This window comes from Capricornis sumatraensis, chromosome 15, assembly GCF_032405125.1.
Source record: "Capricornis sumatraensis isolate serow.1 chromosome 15, serow.2, whole genome shotgun sequence".
NCBI lineage: Eukaryota > Metazoa > Chordata > Mammalia > Artiodactyla > Bovidae > Capricornis > Capricornis sumatraensis.
In genome coordinates, this window is record NC_091083.1 from 45100405 (window position 1) to 45122512 (window position 22108).

Sequence of the window (22108 nt, forward strand, 5' to 3'; positions counted from 1 at the left end):
CTCAAATGATCTTGGAGGGACCTGACTGAGGCACTGAGCACCACGTCAACGTGGCTCCGCCAAGACAGACCGAATGCTGGCCTCTGCCACCAAGGTGTCGCCCCTCCCTGAACCTTGTCGGAGCTCCCTGACCTGGCAGCAGCAAGGATGGGAATGCGGAGACTGCAGAGCCCTCGGCAGACCAGCAGTGGCACCAACAGACAGGATGGGTCTTCACAGAGCCCAGACAGCCATGCCCACTGCCCGGGGACACCTTCCAGAATGAAAAGCCAGCCCTGACCTGTGCAAACCAGCCAGGAAAGACACACCACGCTGCTCATAACTGGGACTTTATTTACTGTACAGGTTCACACAAAATACACAGACTCTGTGAAGGTGGATTTATCATCCAGGGTGAGTTTTCATAATACACCCTCCCCGACAGCCCCAGGGAAGAGAGACCCAGGCCCCCCGCAGAAGCCCTGGGGGTTGACTCTGGGCATCTGAAACACATGGTGTCAAGAGGAAACAAGAAACGCACACGCTGTGGTTACAGGGGCACTGTCACACGCGGTCACGGCTGTGCAAGGACACTGCTTCCAAATCATTCAGTAAAAAAGAAGTTCACACAAGCTAGAAAAACGTTGCCACAAAAAGCAAAGCTTTCCCATAAGAAATTTTAACTCTAAACAATGAACTAAACATGACTTGCTAAAATATGAAGACTGTAACATAGTCATTATATTTTGTTCATAAATAACGATTTATAAATGCTGGAAGTCACCACTATGAGTCACAGCACTGCCCACTCTGACGGAATGTTTCTAGGGAGGAAGCCTGGAGTTGTTCCTGGGACATTTTTCTTCTCACTTTTATGTTCTAGTGGTCTGTTCTAGCCATTACAATTATTTTTTACTTTTTCATGTGAAATATTAAAAACAAAAGCATCTTAACTCAGGCACTGGTCCTAGTGTTCAACATACCAACTCTGATGTGATAAAAGTGAGAGTGGCTCAGGCGTGTCCCAACCCTTCGACCCCGTGGACGATACAGTCCATAGGATTCTCCAGGCCAGAATACTGCAGTAGGTGGCTGTCCTTTCTCCAGAGGATCTTCCCATCCCAGGGACTGAAAATCGTGCCAACAGTATTTCTCAAAACCACAGATCTTCAGACGGGTCTGTCAGGGGATCAGGATAAAAAGCTAATAAACAAACGTCATTCAGTTTTTCCTTTACATGGTCAGACCACAAGTTTCCTTAACAAGTGGAAGCAAACTTTCCAGACCAGCGACAAAAGTGCATGACTGGCAGGGAGGGTTACTGACCCCTGGGTAGGCAGGCCTGCAGCCGGCAGACACACGCTCATCTCACCCGTGTGCTTCTGACAGGCTGGGCACTGAATCACGTAGAGCAACAAAACCCCACTTCTCTAAGTGTTTTTTTCTTAAAAGGTTCTGATAGAAACTGAAGAAGTACCAAGCAGGCTCTGTTCCAAAATGGACCATAACCAACAGCCAGCTTTCTTTTAAGGATCCCAGACCTTTGAAGGAAAGAAGGAATCCTCACTGGATACCAGGGTCCAAGGTCAGAGTACTCCATGTCTCCTGGTCCACTGCGACTGCCCTGTGGGCTGGGATAGAGCCACCACTGCCCCTCCTCTCCACCAGCCCAGGCCGCATAGATGACTCCACAACTACAGCCACCGAATCCTCACAGCTGCCCACAGGGCTGCTCCACGATCAGGCCTCCGCTGGTCCTTCTCAGCCTCCTTTCTGCCACTTTCTCCTCCCTCCTAGTCGGACTTGTTCCCCATCCCCAAACCTTCCTCCCAGCTCAGCCCTCAACCTGGACCCACTCTCTATTTCTGCCCAACAGCACCTTTGAATCCCAGTTGGTGGCCATCCAAAAATTCAACACCTTTCAAATACCAGTTAACATCTGACAGGACATAGGAAATCCCATTTATCTGTCAACACTGCCATTACCTAGCAATAAATGCACATCAAACAAATCACTTAGAAGAGATTCAGGAAACAAGAGCACGTCTAAAGCACAAGGTTATTAGCACGTAACAACAAGGGCAGGGATTAAGTTCATAGGTCAATAGCACACATATATAAGTCAAAACAATAGGATAGAATTCAAATACACCAGATAAAACAATCCATCAGCTAAGGACAGGTCCCCTCAGAAGCTCACTGGGGCTCTTTCCTGACGGTGCAGTAAACTGTACTGTACTCAGCCCACCAAGCCCACCGTGTCCAATTAACAGATGAAATGAATAACAGACAATTAAAAATGAAAATGAATAACATACAAGCTTCGACTGAGATAACCTCCCGGCTCTGGTGAGGATGTACACAAGGGGGCACACGGGGTGCCCTCTCAAAGTGGGAAAGTGTGTGAACATGAAAGGAAAGGGATATGCCAGTTCAAACACCTTTCTGTGAAGGTGAAGCAAGGGTCCTGCCCCAACTAGAAGTGGACACTCCCTCCAGGAAAGGAAGACACCTGTCTCTCCTAGATCTCACACACAGAGCACTTATGAGCTCAGGTTCACCTCCACACGGCCACACACACGAGCAGGCTGTGTCAGGAAGCTCCCTCATCCCCAGTGCAAGCAGCCAGCAGGCCTGGCTGACCTGAATTCCCACGTGCACATCAGCTACAGAACAATAGACAAGAGCAGGGAAACGGGTCACTGGCACCATCAAAAGAATCACGAGATAACAAAAAGGATAAATAATTCTAATGAGGAAAGCCATAAATGCATTCCGAACCACCATCCTACACTAAACAAACACGTTTAGAGAATCCACCAAGGTGCAGGTTCACAGAGAACATGCAAAGCATCTATTACAACAACTGGGTTGGGTACCAAGTCCAGGGAAAGGGACATAAAAACGTGGCAAATGAAACACAAGCTCTGCACATACTGAAATACCAAGGAGGAAGATTCTGGAGCAGTTCTTGGAAAACTGGGGACTCTGACAAGCAGGAGGCAGCCCGTCACACACTCACAATACGCATAAGAGCAGCCCACCCGCCCACAGCACGGTGACACACGCGGCGGCTTAAACACACACACACACACATCGTCAGGCTCATGTGCAACGAAATGAAGCCGTTGAATGGGCATCCCACAATGACCACTGGCCCTAACGCAAAATGAACAAGGACTCGGCGGCATGCCGCAGGGACACTGTGCCTCACTTGAGGTCTCCGTCCCCCTCCCCGTCCCCCTGGATGGATTTCTTGATGCGCAGCAGCATGGTGGTGAGCCACTGGTCCAGGCGGGAGATGGAGTCAAACTCCTTCACCTGGTGAAGGGAAGAGAAGCAGAAAATGGTCCACAGAAACACAGTCAAACACAGAATTACACCATACTAACTCTAAAATCATTCATTCTAGTTTACAACTTTCTTCATTAAGAGCTTTTTACATTGCTCTTATGCTAACATGCTGTGGCAAAAATCCACAGCAGCCTTTGTAACTGGACAAAGAGCATGTTTAACATGACAAAGGACATTAAGACTTCGTATAAGGACAAAGGGATGTGGAAAATTAATGTGGCTCCAGTCTCCAATGAACACAAAACATAGTTGCAGAGAGAGACCAAAAGGAAAAATTCCTTCAACTCATTTCCATGAGTCATTAAAGAATGGACTTTCACAGGGTGAAAACGGTTTTGTAGCAAAAGTTAAAGGGGGAAACTCGCCCTCCCACCATGGCTTCAAAGCCAGGTTGAATGAATTACTGAAGGGCACTAAGAAATTCACTTTGATTCTAAACGTAAGATGGAAAAATATGGGAAAACAGGAAATTGGTGAATGTAAAAAAAATTTTTTCCATTTTATGCCAAGAATATAACAAACGCTCACTGCTTTATTTTTATGTTTTAAATTTAACTGATTTAACTGACATTACTTCACACTTATTTATGGATCAGATTATTTTCCATAGAAAATACCCAAATAAATCATAACTGTATGTGATATATATTTGCCTTGCAGCTACAGTCAGCAGAGCTCATAGACCGTCTTAATTTTGAAGGCTGGTGGAATCTAAAAACATTTCTTTTGGAAAACAACACAGATATAGCACAATAATGTCCAAATAGATGTTTAACATTTATACAATGAAAAAGAGAAGTTGTATCTACAATGTAAACTTTCAGAGAACACACTAAATCCCAAAGGGGAACTTACTGCTTCTGTGTAAGCTTCACTGTTCTGTTCTTCATGAGCTTCTAGAAGTTTCTGGGAATATAAATACAGAAAAATTATCTTGGTTGGCTAAAAAGTTCCATCTATGAGTGAATACTTTAAACAGAGAAACAGCCTTCTTACTACACTAACTGATGCTGCCAAATGCCTTACAAAAATGGGGAAGTTTTCAAATACAAGAGGCACCCAGGTCAGGGATCCAGGCTTGTGCTAACATTTCTGATCCGCCCAATTCAGAGCATGGTGTGCACCCGACCCTAATGGCACCTGAGGCCTAGCGTGCGAGAGCAGGACTCACGGCTTCACAGGGTTAAAATGTTGCTAGATTCCAATCCCACTTACTCACTTTCAGTAATTTGCATTCTCTAGAGTCAGTGAATGCTGGAAACATTTCCTCATATTTCTCAAGAGCAAGCTGAGGAAGAAAACGACTTGTTAACATCTGAGTCACTGAACCAGAAAATGAAGCTTTGACGTTCTATTAACATCAACAGAATTTATTTACATCCTGTTTAACTGTTACACTCAACATCAAAAGCAACCTGTACTGATCAAATCTACTTATTTTTAATTTCAATTTCAGTTAAAAATAAACTTCTAAACCAGTTTTTCTGAAAGAGGCTGCTGTGGAGAAGACCACACGAGACAGATGTCATCGTCAAACCTCCCAGGGCAGGCGTCTGCTCTCGTGCACTGGACGGATGCTGTGCCCAGACGCCAGGGCCCAAACCCCAACCCTGTCCTCGCCTCTGCCTCCAGCCTTCACTCTGCTTTTCACTTCTCGCAATTCTCACTCCAACTCCACTTCTGAGTTTTAAAAAAGACATAATTCTACTTTTCCTGTCTCCCCTCAGCCCCCTGATTTCTTTAAACCAAACTACTGAACGAGGTGTGGCCCCTGGGTTGCTTTAACTTAAGAGCCTTGACAGCTGGGATTCCAGTGGCCGCAGGACAGCCAGGATGGAGTCAGGGATTCATCCCTGTCTTGTTTTTCATGGATACAGCGCAGTTTTGCTCTAGACGACGGGTGAGCACCCGCATTCAGGATGAATGAAGCACATCAGAAGCTGTGCCTCAGGGCGCCTCACCTTGGCGTTCAGCTCATCCACTATGAAGTGGCAGAGGGCAGCTTTAAAGAAGTAATCCTTTGCACTGTACTTCAACAGAGGGTTATCCATGGTGTTGGCCCCAATCTAGGCAAGAAAGTGGGATCAGAGTGAAAAGGTTGGCTCTCCTACAAAAAGCACGCTGACCCTCACCTGCTCTTTAGCAAGTGCTCTCTCTGCGTCTTATGTTAGAGAAGCTATGAAATCCATTCTTTTAACCCAAAGTCATGTACCAGAAATGTTACTAGACAGGAAACAGTATTTGAGACATAAAGTGCTGAACCTGTTAAAAGCGACTCAGAATTCCATTTCCAGGAGGATGGAACAGATTCGCTGTCTTCTGTCCCTCCCGCTAAGTACAACTAAAGCCTTGATCCTTTTATAGAAAATTAATATCAGGAGACTAAAACGTAGAGCGAAGAGCAGACCAGCATGGGGCACAGGGCAAACGGCAGGGAGTTGCCTGCTTTTTCTTGCATAAACCCCTGACTTGGAACAGAAAAAGCCAACAACCCATAAATGCCAGTGAGTGCGGCAAAGAAAAAAAATAAGAGTGAGGGAACAGACGGACGTCTGCTTTCTCCAGCCAGAGGACCAGGACAGGAGCAGTGCACAAGACAGGGAAGGCTCAGATGACACCTGCTCTGGCCCACCCCACCCACAGCAGCAAACGCCAGAGAGAGATGGGACGCCTGTCCTCCTGGGACTGGCCAGAGAGCTCAACTCTCCTGCCAAGGGAGCCAACTAGAAGCCAGCCTGCGGCCCCACCACAGAGGCCTTTGAAACCCATGTGGGGTTTGCACCATTTCTCCTAGAGGGAATGAGGTGTCCTCGCCTGCCAGCGCACCTGGCTTTACCATCACCTGCTAAGAACCAGGAGGCCGGGTGGAGAGCCTGGTCCTACACCTCCACCTGGCAGGAACAAGTCATACCTTTTCAGTGTCAAAGAAGACCAGCTGAGAGAGGAAGTTTAAACAAGACCCTGTCCTATAACAAAACGTGAAAATACCCAGTTTTCAAGTAAAACTGACTTGCAATACCAAGAAAAGGGAACAACTCAGGTTGAATGAAAAAAAGGGTAACTAATAAACAATAGTTCTCACATAGAAGAGATGTTAGAATTATCTAACAGATGTTAAAGGAATCCTCCTAAAATGTTTCCACTGGCCATTACAAAAGTGTTTGGGACCAGAGGGAAAACCGAAGCATCAGTGAAGAAAGAAAAAAAATTCTCAGCAAAAAGCCCTAAAAGATACAAAGAAGAAATGAGCAGAAACTTCAGAACTGAAATACATAATACCTGACATAAAAAATGGATGGGTTCAACAGCAGAACCCATGGAAGAGAGGGAGGACTCCGAGAACTGACGGCGGAACATTAGAAACTACTCGGTCTGAGCAGTGGAGGGAAGACAGACTGATGAAAGAGGAGCAGAGCACTGGGATGTGTGTGACGATGAAGCAAGGCCTGGCATCTGGGCCGTCTGAGTCCCAGAGGGGAGAGAAGGGAGTGGCTAAAAATCACTTGAAAATATAGTAGCTGAAAATTTCCTAAATTTGCCAAGAAACATAAACCTACAGATTCCAGGAGTTTAGTGACTCCAAACAAAATCAGAACAAAAACACCCTTGCTAAGCCATACAAACTTCTGAAAATTGAAGACAAAGGAAAACATTTTGAAAGTGACAGAGAGAAACGCCACCACACCTACAGGGAAAACAGCCTGGATGACAGTAAACCTCTCATCAGAAACTAAGCCAGCCATAAGGGCACATTTCTTACGTGCTGAAAAAGAGCTGTCAACCCAGAATTGTATGCCCAGAGAAAACTGTATACCCAGCTTCAGGAATGAAGGGGAAATCAAAGCATTCACAGGCGAAGAGACACCAGAAGAATGTGTCACAACCAGACCTCCCCTAAAAGAATGGCAAACGTCGCCCTCAAGTAGAGTAAAATGCGGGAAGAGATCCTGAAACATCAAGAAGAAAGAACACAGTAAGCAAGGTATGGGAAAATACGATGGGCCTTTCCTCCCCTCTTCAGTTTTGTAAATTAAATTGGGTGACTGAGGTAAAAATTGTAATAGTGACTGATGTGTTTCTAAAAGTGTGTAGAGGAAATACTAAAGACAATTATATATTGAATGAGGGGGGATAAAGGAACAGAAAGTAAATAAGATTTCTGTATTTCATTGGAACTGAAAAAAATGACATCATTACCCTGTGATACAGTATGTAAATGCAAAACACTACAAAGGCTATTTAGAGAGAGATACTCAAAAATACTTTAGATAATCAAGCAACCCCCTCTAAGACAGGAAAAAAGAAACAGCAAAACAAAAAACAGATAAACAGAAAACAAAAAAAAATAAAATGGCTGACTTCAATTGTAATATGTCAATAATTACATTAAATGTGAATGGTCTAAATACACCAATTAAAAGAAACTGGCAGAGTAGACTTAAAAACAAGACCTAACTCTATGCTGTCTACAACAAACTCACTTCAACTGTAACAACATAGGCAGAGTGAAAGAAAAAAGAATGCATAAAGATATGTCATATACACATTAATCAAAAGAAAGCAGGAGAGGCTATATTTAGTATCAAAGACTTCAGAGCAAAGAGAATTACCAGAGATAGAAGGGGGCATTATGTGATAAAAGGGCCAATGCAGCAAGACACAGCAACCCTAAATAAGCATGCGACAAACAGAGCTGCAGAATAGCATGAAGCAAAGACTGACGGAAATGCAAGCTAGACAAATCCACAGTGACAGAGACTGCAGCACTCCACTCTTAACAACAGAAACAGAAAATCGGCAAGTATACAGAGGAACCCAACACCATCAACCACGAGCAGCTTACCAACATTTGTAGAACACGTCACCCAGCAACAGCAGCACCACAGAACATAAAACAAACTTACAAGGACTGAAACCACACAGACTGCACTTTCCAGCCACAACAGGATCAAACTAGAAACCAAAAACAAAGATAACAGGGACATCTCCAAACACTTGGAAACTAAACGAAACACTTATTAAAAAACCCAGGGAAATCAATAATTTATTGCTATCATAAAAATAAATAGAGATAAGACAATGTCCCAGAACCGTGACAGACAAAGCAGCACTTCGAGGGAAACCGATGGCGCTAAAAATGCCCACACAGCAAAGAGGGAAATCCGCAAGTTAAGCTTCCACCATCAACGCCCTACAAGAGAAGAGCAAAATAAACCCAAAGAAAGTAGAGGACAGAAATCAAGGTAGCAGAAGGAATCGATGGAAATAGAAAAACAGTACAGAAAACCACTGAATTCTACCAAATATCTAAAGAATTGACACCAATCCTCTATAAACTCTTCTAAAAAATAGAAGAGGAGAGAACTCTTTCTAACTCATTGTGAGGCCAGTATTACCTTGCTACCAAAGACATCACAAGAGAAAATTAAAGATCAACAGCCCGTATGAATACATGATGCAAAATCCTGAACAAAATACTAGCACGTGAACTCTAGCAGGCCTTCTGCTCAAAGCTGCGCAGACAGCAGCCTCACCTGCTCGAAGATCTCGATGGCCTTCTGGTACTGCTCCAACTGGGCGGCGTATGCAGCCACTTTCAGCAAACATTTGTTAGCCGAGCTGAAACCAAGAACCAGGGCAGGGTGACAGTCCCAGAGAAAAATGACAAGACACCTCAACGCACCTTCACCAGGTCCAGTGCAAGAGACCCCAGAGAAAAAGCGGAGGTTTGCCTTTCATCACACATCACAAAACTATCAGAACCTTTCATCACACATCACAAAACTGTCAGACCCTTTCATCACATGTCACACAACTGTCAGAACCTTTCATCAAACATCACAAATCAGAACCTTTCATCACATGACACAAATCTATCAGACCCTTTCATCACATGTCATAAATCTATCAGAAACTTTCCTCACACATCACAAAACTATCAGAACCCTTCATCACATATCACAAAATTGTAAGAAAAACAATACTTGCCTGTTGGATTCCTCCCCCTTGTAATAATCGGCTGATTGTTCGTAATGGGCGATAGCCTGAAAACACACATGTTTTATTCAAACTACTTGTTTGAAGAGTTGCATTTACATTTGCACAGGTATTTTTTTCCTATAAAAACCCTTTTCAACAGCACAACTTTCATAATCCGGCTTGCTTTATTTTGGGAACACAAGAAAGCATGTGCTTCCAGAAACCTGGTGGCAGGTGGCTTGCCATCCACCAGACTCTCTTCTTCCTGACCCTCCACCCAGACAAATGCCCACCACCCCATTTCCCCAGGTCTGTGACAGTCAGGGGCAGCCACATGACCCCTCCTCTCCAAGGGGATGTCAACAGACATGCTGTGGCCCACCTCCAGGCATGGTCCATACAGTTGACTCTGCAGCCTTCTCCAGGCCTGTCCCCTTCCTATGAGCTGAAGGCAGTGACCACGTCTAGTGACGCTGGAAGCCATAAGCTGAAGATGGCAGCCTTTCTGTCAGCCCGGTTCCCAAGTGGTGTCCCCACCACTGCCAAACCCTAAGTGGTGACAGAGTTGAGCTATTCCACTCAGCTCTACGGCTTGCTGCAGCAGCACAGACATTCCTACGAGACCTAGGGATCCTGTAGAATCAGGGTGTTGCCTTCCATCTAGATGGGGGTGCTGTGAACTGTCAGGTGGAGAGGAAACAGGCTGCAGTCTGGAGAGCTAAAAGCCCTGGTCATGCTGTGGCATAAGACACAGTGAAATAAAGCACCCAATGACTCCAAGCAGAACCCGTGCTGCTGGAGCAGGAATTCTAAGGGAAGAGACAGACAACAGCGCCTGGTTTTCAGCAAGGCTTCGTAAGAGAGAACTCTGGAAAGATCAGCTAGTTTGTAGGCAATTATACGAGGACAGAACCTCATAAGATTGAAAAGGCCAACATCTTCTATACCCCAACTGGCAAGAGAAGTCAGATGGCGTTTTCGGTAGAGGTGGGCCAAGCGGGTCTGTAGCAGGCCTCATGACACACACAATGGCTTCGTGAGCCATTCCATCCGTTGCCCGTGGCTCTCCCACAGCAGCACAGAGGCCGCCACCAAGGACACAGGCGTGAACGGGCAGGGCCGTGCCTGGAGACCTGACTGCGGACACACACTTTATGTGCCATGCAATATTCTTCCCACCAGTGATCACAAAATGTAAGGACTGTCCTTAGTTTGTGGGCGTAAAACAGGCAGTAGATGTGCACACTCCTGCCTTAAACATCCAGTTCACCCAAGGAGTGGCGAGGAGGCAAGGCCTGACATGGACTCAGGCCAGCAGCTCAGTGTCTGCAGGGCAGCCCCGAGGATCTGAGAGGGGGCTGTGGGGATGCAGGGGAACCCCATCAGAAGAGCCCTCAGGGTGGGGTCACTGGGAACCCCCCAAGACTGCAGGGCCTTGGGCCCTCTCCCGCGGGCGTGGGCGGAATGACCAGGGAGCAGAGCCACCTCTGGAGCCACGTCAGCCTCTACTGGACTGCAGGGCACTGGAGCCCATTTGTGAAGCAGACACTTCTGTGTGGAGTCATGACACGTGGGGTCTACGGGTCAGCCATGCAGCCCTCCCTTACTAACACACTCCCATACAAGTTTTCTGAGTATAACTGATAATAGGAGAAAAACTGGGAACAATTTAAGTGATTTAATATAATGGGCTACTGTGCTAAGATAAGAATAATGACAGGAAGTTTCAATAAGAAAAGTTCTTTATGAAACAGCATATTTAAAAACAGCCATAAAAAACATATACCTGAAAGAAGCACCTGGCATCGACTCCTTTGGAGCAGGGGCAGAGCCATGGCACACACACTGCCAGGGACTTCCCTCCTCACCACCCTGTGAACGCCGAGGGTGAAGACCCAGTGCAGTGCCCGTCACAGTCAGTGCTCAGCAAACAGGTGCTGAGCAGACAAAGGCAGCTGTACTGCACAGGCATCCTGCTCACAATACCACCAGGTTTTCCGTGAATTTCTAACTAGTCAAACATTGTCTCTGAATTGTCTGCATCCTCTAAAGTACTTGGCACTCCTTCCCACTGTAATGATGGGATAAGTATGGGAAAACAGACCAAGTCACCGTGCAGGGAACCAGGCTGTGTGCCCGCTCTCCAAGGAGGGAGCAAACTACTCACCTTTCTGCTCTCACCACCTAAAATCTGAGGAGCGGGGCTGGCCTGGAACAATGGGACTGCTGTTCTGGAGGATGTGCCTGTGTGTTCAGTGGCTTCAGCCATGTCTGACTCTTTGCAACCCCATCGACTGTAGCCCACCAAGCACTTCAGTCCATGGAATTCCCCAGGCAAGAATACTGGAATGGGTTGCCATGCCCTTCTCCAGGGGATCTTCCCGACTCAGGGATTGAACCTGCATCTCTTGCGTCTCCTGCATTGGCAGGATTCTTTACCACTAGTACCACCTGAGAAGCCCTCAAGGATGATAATAAATATCAACTATCAAGAACACACAGCGTATGTAACAATGAATCCAGACAAAACTATTACCGTCTAATTTGGATAAAGCGATCACTATACTCCTCCCTGGGGAGCCTGATAAGCCACAGCATGCTGGAGAGCACTGGGCCCTGAAGGCAGAGACGGGGCTCCAGGACTGCAGTCCCCACCAGGGCCTTACAGACAACACAGTGGCTGAGAGCCAAGCTCTAGAGCCCACTGTGTAGGCAAAACAGCCTTCAGATGGATCATTCTTCTAGACCCTACACCCTGAGAAGCCCACCCTACCCTACAGACACCTACTCTATGCTAACACAGCCAAGAGCAAACCCCGTCCTCCAGGGACCTGAACCAGGGCTCCTCTGGGCCACTGATGATCACAGACTGTTACCACACTAATGTTTTACTTGAAGTCAAAGGGGAAGTAAGTTTACGGAACTTCACATGTCCCTGTTCGCCGGCTAAAATCCGAGTGAACCAGGGACACACTGTGGCCACATTAACAGGGAAGAAACTCACTCATGAAATGAATCAGACACAAGGTGCCTTAGTGTAACTGATTTTTCAAACAAATGTCATGTGCCACCAACCCAATCCGGAGAGTCCCACCAGGGAGGTGAGGACAAGAATGTTTTCTAGATACAGGAGCCCAAAGGAGAGGTGAGCTGCTCCACGTGCCTTCACCCCACACTGTTGACACCCCTGACCCTGACACCCCCCACCCCGTCAGGGCCCGTGAGCAACCGGCAGAACAGCAGCAGCACTGGGAGAGACGTGACGGGCTGCAGAAACTCCCGCGACAAACTGTCAACACCGTTTAACAAAAAGAAAACCAGGAATTCACCACAGATCATTTTAGCCAACCTGAATCTCACAGAGACGCATGTGGTGAAGAGGCTGCCCGAGAACTCGCCCTTCAGACCGAAAACTGAACGCTGAGGTCAGGAGAGGACACAGCAGCCTCGGCTGGCCGGACACTCTGCCCATCAGCACTCACCCTTCTCAGGACAGCTCAGACTCAGTAAAGACCAAGCCTGCTCCAGACACCCTGACCAGACAAGCATCTCAGCCCCGCTACCCCTGCTCTGCCATCAACTCTGCAGACTCAGAGTCGCAAAGACGGGCTCAGGGCCGGAGTTCACCACCTGCTCCTGGGTCAGCGAAAACCTCCCCAGGAGACACGGCACACAGCCCTGATGTGGTCAAGGTCTGAGGGTGGCCTCAGAAGAGCAGGGCACAGCAGACAGGGATGGCCCAGAGACCGTCCATGACACAAGCCAGTGAGTTCTGGGCCCCCTGACCACCAGGGGCATCCCTGTGAAGTCAGGGTGGGAAGCCGCCCGTCCCACGGCAGTCCAGAGGGGCCACCCCACCGGGGATCCCATCTGCTCTGGTGGGGAAGGCACCCTCGGCTCACTCAGCAGAGCCAGGGTCTCAGACACACTGTTATACCAGAGGCAGGCTCGGGCCAGTGTGGGGCACCCACTGCAGTGGGGGGCGATGGGTGTGTCCTGGAGAGGGCGGAGGTCCCAGTTTTCATGAGGCCACTGGGACAGTTCCTATCACAGTAACAAACAGGCAAAGCTCTGTAGAACTGGCGTGTGGTAGAAGAGCTCAGAGCAGAGGGAACAGGAGCCACAGGCCCTGAGGCAGAAAGACACCTGACACACGAGAGGCTCCGGACAGGTCAGGTGGCCACCACACGAGGAACAGGGGAGAGGTGCTGGGGGAGGGGGGTGGGGGCCCGAGGCTGTGAGTAGTGGAGGGACCACGTGACCCACTGCTGACGCGGACGGGCTGCTGCCAGACACAGAGCACTGCAGGCCGTGAAGCTGTGTGAGCGCCGAGGACCGCTGGAGCGAGGGCAGGGAGGGGATGAGAGCCCAGCCCCCCGAGAAGGGGAGGAAGCAGCCACGGGCAGGGGTGAGAGCACCAGGCAGCACCATGCCCCACTGGCCAAGGGAGAGGTGAGACAGGAAGCGAGGAGGGTGACAACAGTCCAGGGCGGAAGCAGGCATGGGATGAAGGTGATCTCTGAGCTCAGCATCCACCACCAACAGAACCAGCCATTCCTCCCTGAGGCGTGCCTGCTGCCCACAGTGCTCGGTTTTACATAAATGCTGTCCCAAATCTGAGCAAAGGCAGCCTGGGGCCCTGGCAAGGGGTTTCCTTCCTGCCACCACCCGAGGTCCCCAGGGGACCTCACCTGCGCGTGCTTCCCTCTGCCCTCGCATCCCCACCGCAGGGGCGCCTGGGGTCCCCGCCCACCAGCTCCCCCCATCTGCGCACCTTCTCAATGTCCACCAGCTCTGTTTCGTAGATCTCTGCGATGGTGATGTGGTGCTTGGCCGCAATCGTGAACCTTCCCTGGGGAGGAAACAGAGTGGTCACACCCCGGTTAACTGTGAGCCGTCTCGAGGGCTCCACCCCACAGCCGCTCAAGCAAGGCAGGTCTTACCATGTCTGTGTAAATGTCGATGGCTGCATTTAAGCAGTTGATAGCCTCTGAAGCGAAGGCATTCAAGGGAAACAATGAAAAATCCATTCAGTCAGAGGGTTTGCTAAGCCTGTCTTCCTGGGGGCTTCTAGACCGCTAAGGGGGCCCCGCTGAGGCGAATGGGAGGCAGGGTGGTTGGTAAGAAGCAAACACGCGTCTGCACATGCCCGGCCCCTCCACGAGCCAGTACACAGCAGCTGCAGCATCAGAGAGGAGGGCAGGGTGGGGAGGGGAGGCTGGCTCAGGGAAGCCTACTCTGACCCTGAGGACCTCACGGGGAAGTCTGCATCAAGAAGACAGGACAATGGAGCCAAAGCCAGCATCAACACCCGTCCATCTATCCACTAAAACCTGAGGGCAGCTCCTTCCTCACTGATATCATGTGTATGCAGTGATTTTGGAAGACAATTACCTTTTGTACAGGTCCTAACTTTTGGTGTACTAACAAATATCAACAGGAAGAAAAAGTCTAATAAAAGAGACAGCTCATGAATAACACCGATTTCCCAGAACAGTGAACCTCACAGAGCAGAGGCATTTACAACTCGGGCACACAGGGCCAATGAGCGCCCACCTCACAGGGCAGAGACATTTACAACACGGGCACACAGCTGGCAGCGCCCAGGGCACCGCTTCTGCTCTGGAGAGGCAGCAAAGCAAAAAGACCCAGTGGAAGAATCAGGAAAGTAAATAGATTAGTGACAATGAAAGCGATTTCCCCCTAACCTGTGTAAGAAATATGGATAGTTGTGCCTTTAAAAATACAGGAAAATTGAAGAGCTACCCACAAAATCCCACTCAATCCCCCAGCTAGGAATCTGATGCCCTTTTCCTCTGTTTTCTGGACGCATTTCCATGAGCACACGCTTTTTGTGAATCTGAGATTTCGGCTCCCAGTGGTCCTTCAGTTGCCGTGCAGACGTCCCAGGTCACAGGGCGTCCCGAACGTCAGGGCTTGGGTGCCTGCACCACGTGGGCGTGGCACTAAATGCTGATGTGCAAGGACTCTACTGTGCACGTGGGCTGTGCCCAGTTTTCCCCTTTGGAAATAAGCTACGGCTAATCCTTATACCACAGCCCTTGTTTCAGTGTGAGATTGTCAGGAAACTCGGGATTTCTGTGTTAAAATGGGCTGCTGAAACAGGAGGGCGATCCCACAACCACAGGGCATGTGTGGAGCGAGGTCAGGCCTTCAACTGCAGAGTGTACGCTTCTCCAACTCAAAAACAAAGGACATCTGAAAAACTTCACCACTTCAAATACCCAAGATCATTCTTTCCTCAAAACCCACACTTGGAAAAATGCTTTTTAAAACAGTCAGATAGTACTTGCTTTGGCAGCACACATACTAAAAAAGTCAGATGAATGCTGTGTGTATAAACTGTTCGTAATTATTGGATTTTACGACCTCCTGTTCACTGCATCTCGACATAAACTATTCAGAAGTAAGGGAACGAACCTTTGTTTCCCTTAGTGGGCAAGGTACACATTCATGAAATTAACATTAGAAGACTTAGATAAAGTTAATTTCCAAAAAACTGTCCACAATGCAGCATAGATGGTGTTTAAGAAGACGGTATTGACAACAGGATAAATTTAACAGTTTCCACAGAAACTTCAGATGATCAGGGTTAAAAATCTTCAAATCTCCACAGTCGGGGAGTGCGTCTCCCTCCAGCAGCAGAACTCGTGGGAGGTCTGGGGGTGCGAGGCTCACCTTGGGGGTCCGCCTTCTTGTAGGCGTTCCCGGCGTCCACAAAGCTGGTGGCTGAGTCGTGTTTGCTCTGCAGCTGCATGTGGAGCTTGGCAGCTTGACAGAATGCATTTCCTGCAGCTGAAGACGACACATGAGTGAGTCAACACAGGAGCAGCCACCCCCGGGGCAGCCCCGCTCCAGCCCACGCCTAGGGAAGGCCCCATCCTGACGGTGGCACACGTGCATGTGACCCGGTCACTGCCGGTGGCCACAAAGATGCCTGGGACCCAATGGGCCAGCAACAAGTGCTGCTCTCAGCCTCAGGCCTCCGTCCACACTGACTGTGCACTCGGCACTCAGCTCCGTCCCCAGTGCAGGCCCCACACTGATGGGCGTCTGTGAGGAGGCATGAGGCTGGGAGGATCCATTTCCACTGACTCGGCCGGCATAGCCGGAGAAATGGCAACACAAGCAGCACAAGCCCCCAGATCAGACCACCCCGCTTCAAGTCTTGCTCTGCAGAGGACGAGAGGACTTCCGGGCACTTCTGAAGATATGGACCCACCAGTGTAGCCTGGGCCCTGGCAGTCTGAGCCAACGCTGGCCCAAGATTGGAGGGGGGACTGGAGAAGCCTGCCCACCAGGCCTTGACCCCTACCTTTGTGGATCATGAACCTGGCAGCCCAGAGGAGGGTCCAAGCTGCTGCCAAGTGGTGGACAGGTACCTAGGACCTCCGGGTAGCTGGAAACTTCCCACCACAGCTCAGGAATGCGACAGCCCAAGAGCAGCTCTGATGAGCTGGGTCTCAGAAGTGTGTAGCATCACTCGGACCTCCTAGGCAAAGTGCTCAGGACAGCGTGGCCCCAGAAACATATTCATGTGCTGGCCATTTTCATAACTACATGTATATCTGCCCTCAGAGCACACCTGTGCTTTGCCAGGTTGAAATGTCATCATTTCTTTTACAACTTAATCCTCCTCCTCCCACCAGTAATTTCATTTTTTGACAGTTTATCTATGCTGGCCATCCCAGAACCAATGGTGTTCCATCCCTTCCTGGCTGGGGGTTAACAGCACAGCACGCAGGCTCTCCTGGGCTGGCTCCACTTCCCTGGACAGTACTGAAAGCACTGATTTGACAATTTCACGCTCCCACCTTCCAAAACAAGCTGCTGACTCACCTTTTCAATCTGAGCACTCACTCCAAACACTACTAACCTCCGTCTCTACCAGTGTGGAAGTATCTTTAAAGGAGCATATTACTAAAATAAAGTTACACACCTTCTCAGACCCAGTTTCCTCAACTGTAAACATCTAATTCCTGCCAGGATGATCTCTCAAGAGCAGAGTAGCAGACAAATCAGACAAATTCTTTTATCCTCATAAAATAACTTCTAAAACTATAAAGAGATGAGATGCAGTGGTATCATGATCACTACCACCACAACAAGGAAACAATTTCAAAGAACCTAATTTTCTTTCAGTTTATTATTTCTTTTTTTAACCACTTTTAAAATTGAGGTATAGTAGATTCACAATGTTGTGTTAGTTTGATGTACAGCAAACGGTTTCAGTTATATGTGTGTCTCTGTGTGTGTGTGTGTATATATATATATATACATATATTCATTTTCAGACTCTTTTCCTTTATAGGCTATTATAAAATACCTAGTATAGCTTCTTGTGATATACGGTAGATCCTTGTTTATTTTATAAACTGCGGTATCTGTTAGTCCCAAATTCAAGGAACCTAATACTCTGTAAAATACACTGAGCGCCTGTCTACTGTGCTGCACATATGGGTCCAGGCCCTGCAGGCAGAGCAGAGAGAAAGCTTCCAGAAACACGCTGGTCGTCCAAGGTTTATGTTCCGGGGAGAAATAGCACATAATAAAAGCACAGACAATACAAACAATGGACTTCACTTATTTTTGCTAGATGGTGGTAAGGGCATCAGGGAAGAGGGGAAGGGGCTTCCTAGAAGAGTGGACCGCCAGGGATGGCCAGGAGAGACCTCACTAAGAGGATGATGACATTTGTAGAAGGGCCTGGAGGAAAATAGGGACCAGCCACACCCTACTGTGGGGAAGACAGTGTCAGAGGGACAGCAGAGCACAGGCAGAGAGTCAGAGGAGGGAGCTGGGGAAGAAGTGGGCAGGTAGGAGAAGCGTCCAGAGGCAGAGAGTCAGAGGAGGGAGCCGGGGAAGAAGTGGGCAGGTAGAAGAAGCGTCCAGAGTGAGGAGACGATGGGAGACCAGCTAGACTCTGAAGGCCACCTTGAAGGATTATAGCTCTGCCCTAAGATTACATGACCTGACTAGAGATTTAACAGGGCTACTTTGGTTTCTTCATTAAAACAAACAGGTAAAGTCAAGAGGCAGGGAGATGTCAGCCCAGGCAAGAGATCACAAGGGTAGGGGTGAGGGTATACATATATCCCTTTCAGTTACATGAACAGTAACGCTCCTCTGAAAGGAACTTTCAAAGGTTAGAACATCTGGTCCCCAGATAAACAAAGGAAAAGGTCTTTTTAGATAAGATCACTTTTTACATATTATTACTGGATCTGATCCTGGTTTTTCCAACAGTCAGGTATGGATGTGAAAGTTGGACCATAAAGGCGGCTGAGCCCTGAAGAACGGATGCTTTTGAACTGTGGTGTTGGAGAAGACTACTGAGAGTTCCTTGGACAGCAAGGAGATCCAACCATTCCATCCTAAAGGAAATCAACCCTGAATACTCACTGGAAAGACCGATGCTGAACCTGAAGCTTAAATACTTTGGCCACCTGAAGGGAAGAGCCGACTCATTAGGAAAGACACTGATGCTGGGAAAGATTGAGGACAGGAAGAGAAGGGGACAACAGAGGATGAGATGGCTGGATGGCATCACTGACTCAATGGACATGAGTTCGAGCAATCTCCGGGAAATGGGGAAGGACAGGGAAGCCTGGTGTGCTGTAGTCCGTGGGGTCACAAGGAGTTAAGACACGACTGAGTGACTGAACAACAACGCTAACAGGACCCGAACCAAAAAAAAGGTGACCACTAATCCTCTTTTCTCCTCTCTTTTAAAATACATTATAATTCAGGGGCAAAGGCACTTTGAAAACAGAACATATCTTTCTTATCTAAATGTTTTAAAAAGAATTTTACAGCCAGACAGGATCTTTCAGGGCCATCTAAGCCAACAGCATCTACTTCATAGAACTGATTTGGAAGCGTCCGCCTTAGAAACAAGTGGAGAGGCTGCACACCTTACGTTCACATGACTCGGCGTGGCTCGGACACCTCGGTCAAGATAGGAGAGCCCCTGGGGAAACAAACGTGCTTTGGGAGGGAAAGGTCCCCCACCTCAGGTCATCTGCAGGCTCAACAGGGCCAGAGACCCACATCCTGCCTGGTCAAAAGCCATGTCCACCTTCACTACAGAAAAACCCCTTCATGTAACCTCTTTTTTTCCAGGGGTAGAGGAAAGATTCTACTTCTTGAATCAGTGTTGGAAAAGAGTCACCCCCTCTCGAAAAGAATTCTGATTTCATTTGGTGTACCTTCCCTGCGTAAAAGTATCATGTTAGAAAATGAGGAGTCTCTCAGGGTTTAGAAGTAACACTCCCACTGCCTCATTTCTCAGGGGACCACAATCAGTTATCAGGGTAAGGTATGGTTAGAAAGTCTCCACCAAGGTTTAGGCAAAGAAAAGCAGGCATTTCTATTTATCTGACATCTTTTTCAGTAACTTTTACTTCAACTTTCATTCCTTGTACTAAATTTATTTAAGCACATGAGTAAACAGCAAAGGTTACCCTTCTTAACTCGAAGTAATAGTCTTTTTAATCACCACATGCCCACTGTAGTAAGTGTTTTGCAGACACTAAAGCAGACACGCCTTTATGCCTAAACTTCAATCAGTATTTCAAGCTTTGCTCCCTTGGATCAACAGCCCCTCTCCCCCACCCCACCCACACAGCCAGCAGTTTTTCTAAGGGGAAGGCAGAGAGTCATGTCCTTCTTCAAAGTGATTTTAAAGTTATTTGCCTGGAAAGCAAACAAACAACACCTTCATACATACCACTCCAGTTCTTGGCCATCTTGAACATGTTCGCAGCTCTGGTATACATTTCACAAGCCTCTTCTATTCTTGTGTTTCCTCTGAGAAAAATGTAAAGATGAGGTTAAGTTTTACAGTAACAACCATCCATGTCCCTAAATATCCCTCAAGTAATGGACATCTACCAAGCACTTACAACGTGCCAGACCAGTGCTAGAGAACCTTGCCAGCAGCTCAGACGGGACACTCTGATCACCCTTGCTGCCCCAGGTGAGGGAACCGAGGTCTAAGAGAGTAAACGCCACCCTTCGAGGATGCCAGAGCACTGAGACGCAGACACCGCTGTGGCAGGACCCAGGGCCTACACCCTCAAGAGCGTCCTTTCCATGCATGTGAACAGAAGTTTTACTTGTCCCGAGGAATGAGAAGTATATTTTTGAAAGGAGACTGAATTTTGAAGGATAAAGACATGTTGATGCTTTTAACGTCCAAGAGCACTGTTTATGTTCAGACTTAAAAACAAAACCTGACGCAGGAGCAGCAATGCACCAGGCTGCTCAAGGGCTGCAATGCCTGGTGTGAAAGGGGCCGGGGGTCCAGCCCCCATGCTGTGGAAATGCACTCTACAACATCCTGTGGGGGAACCTCATCGCTTTCAGAGTTTCCACTGCACCACGCTGAGGCCTCCACACCCACTGCTCCTCTGTCTCGTGTGTCTACTCTACAAACAAGAAAGGATGAGAGAGAACCAGAACAAGATGGGCTCAGCACAATACACACCACACGCCAAGGGGAACTCCCAGCGGGAAACGGACGTAAGGACTAAGCGAGGGTGAGGCCAAGGCTGACTGCAGTCTGGAGGGGGGACAGCCACGAAGCTTGCAGAGGGCAGGCACGGATCACGTGTGACTCTACCTGGAGCAGTCACCACCGAGTGTCTGACTCCAGACTAGCACTTTAATTTCTTTGGGTCTCCAATCTTGCATGCGTAAACTGAGAGTAATACACAGTCTATCAGTTCAGTTCAGTTCAGTTCAGTCGCTCAGTCGTGTCCAACTCTTTGCGACCCCATGAATCGCAGCACGCCAGGCCTCCCTGTCCATCACCAACTCCTGGAGTTCACTCAGACTCGCATCCATCGAGTCCGTGATGCCATCCAGCCATCTCATCCTCTGTCATCCCCTTCTCCTCCTGCCCCCAATCCCTCCCAGCATCAAAGTCTTCTCCAATGAGTCAACTCTTCGCATGAAGTGGGCAAAGTACTGGAGCTTCAGCTTTAGCATCATTCCTTCCAAAGAAATCCCAGGCTTGATCTCCTTTAGAATGGACTGGTTGGATCTTCTTGCAGTCCAAGGGACTCTCAAGAGTCTTCTCCAATACCACAGTTCAAAAGCATCAATTCTTCGGTGCTCAGCCTTCTTCACAGTCCAACTCTCACATCCATACATGACCACAGGAAAAACCATAGCCTTGACTAGACGGACCTTAGTCGGCAAAGTAATGTCTCTGCTTTTGAATATGCTATCTAGGTTGGTCATAACTTTTCTTCCAAGGAGTAAGCGTCTTTTAATTTCATGGCTGCAATCACCATCTGCAGTGATTTTGGGGCCCCCAAAATAAAGTCTGATACTGTTTCCCCATCTATTTCCCATGAAGTGATGAGACCAGATGCCATGATCTTCGTTTTCTGAATGTTGAGCTTTAAGTCAACTTTTCTGGGTTATTATGAAGATCAGAAGAAATAATCCATGTGGAGTTGTCACTGCAGGGCTGGATCCAGAGTCAGTCAGGATGATCACTGTAACTAGATTCGTGTACTGAAAGCATACAAACTCTGGACTATTTGTACACCTCATAAGTGATCTGTATCTAGAATATATAAAGAACCCTTACAACTCCACAACAAAAAGACTAATGATTCAAGTAAAAATGGATGAAAGATCTGAATAGACACTTCCCCAAAGCTTAAAAAAAAGACATAGCCAATAAGCCCTTGAAAAGATACTCAACATCATTAAACATCAGAGAAATGCAAATCAAAAGCACAAATAAGATAGCACTTTACTC

General features: G+C 47.9%; 1 protein-coding gene across 3 annotated transcripts in view; it reads right to left on the minus strand.

Moving 5' to 3' along the window:
- Positions 1–2679: 2679 nt before the first annotated feature.
- The window catches only part of NAPB (NSF attachment protein beta), a 33273-nt gene continuing 13844 nt past the window's right edge, over positions 2680–22108 (minus strand). Inside the window, exons 2-11 of one of the 3 annotated variants that reach the window (XM_068987304.1) lie at positions 20065–20142; positions 16012–16142; positions 14256–14302; positions 14087–14164; positions 9322–9377; positions 8868–8952; positions 5295–5399; positions 4553–4621; positions 4189–4239; positions 2680–3300 (exon numbers count right to left, since the gene is read on the minus strand). In XM_068987304.1, the coding sequence (XP_068843405.1) occupies positions 3190–3300; positions 4189–4239; positions 4553–4621; positions 5295–5399; positions 8868–8952; positions 9322–9377; positions 14087–14164; positions 14256–14302; positions 16012–16142; positions 20065–20142 (811 nt within the window). In that variant the 3' untranslated portion in view covers positions 2680–3189. Of the gene's footprint in view, positions 3301–4188; positions 4240–4552; positions 4622–5294; positions 5400–8867; positions 8953–9321; positions 9378–14086; positions 14165–14255; positions 14303–16011; positions 16143–20062; positions 20143–22108 lie in introns of all 3 variants that reach the window. The other 2 variants (XM_068987303.1, XM_068987305.1) reach the window with 2 other exon arrangements.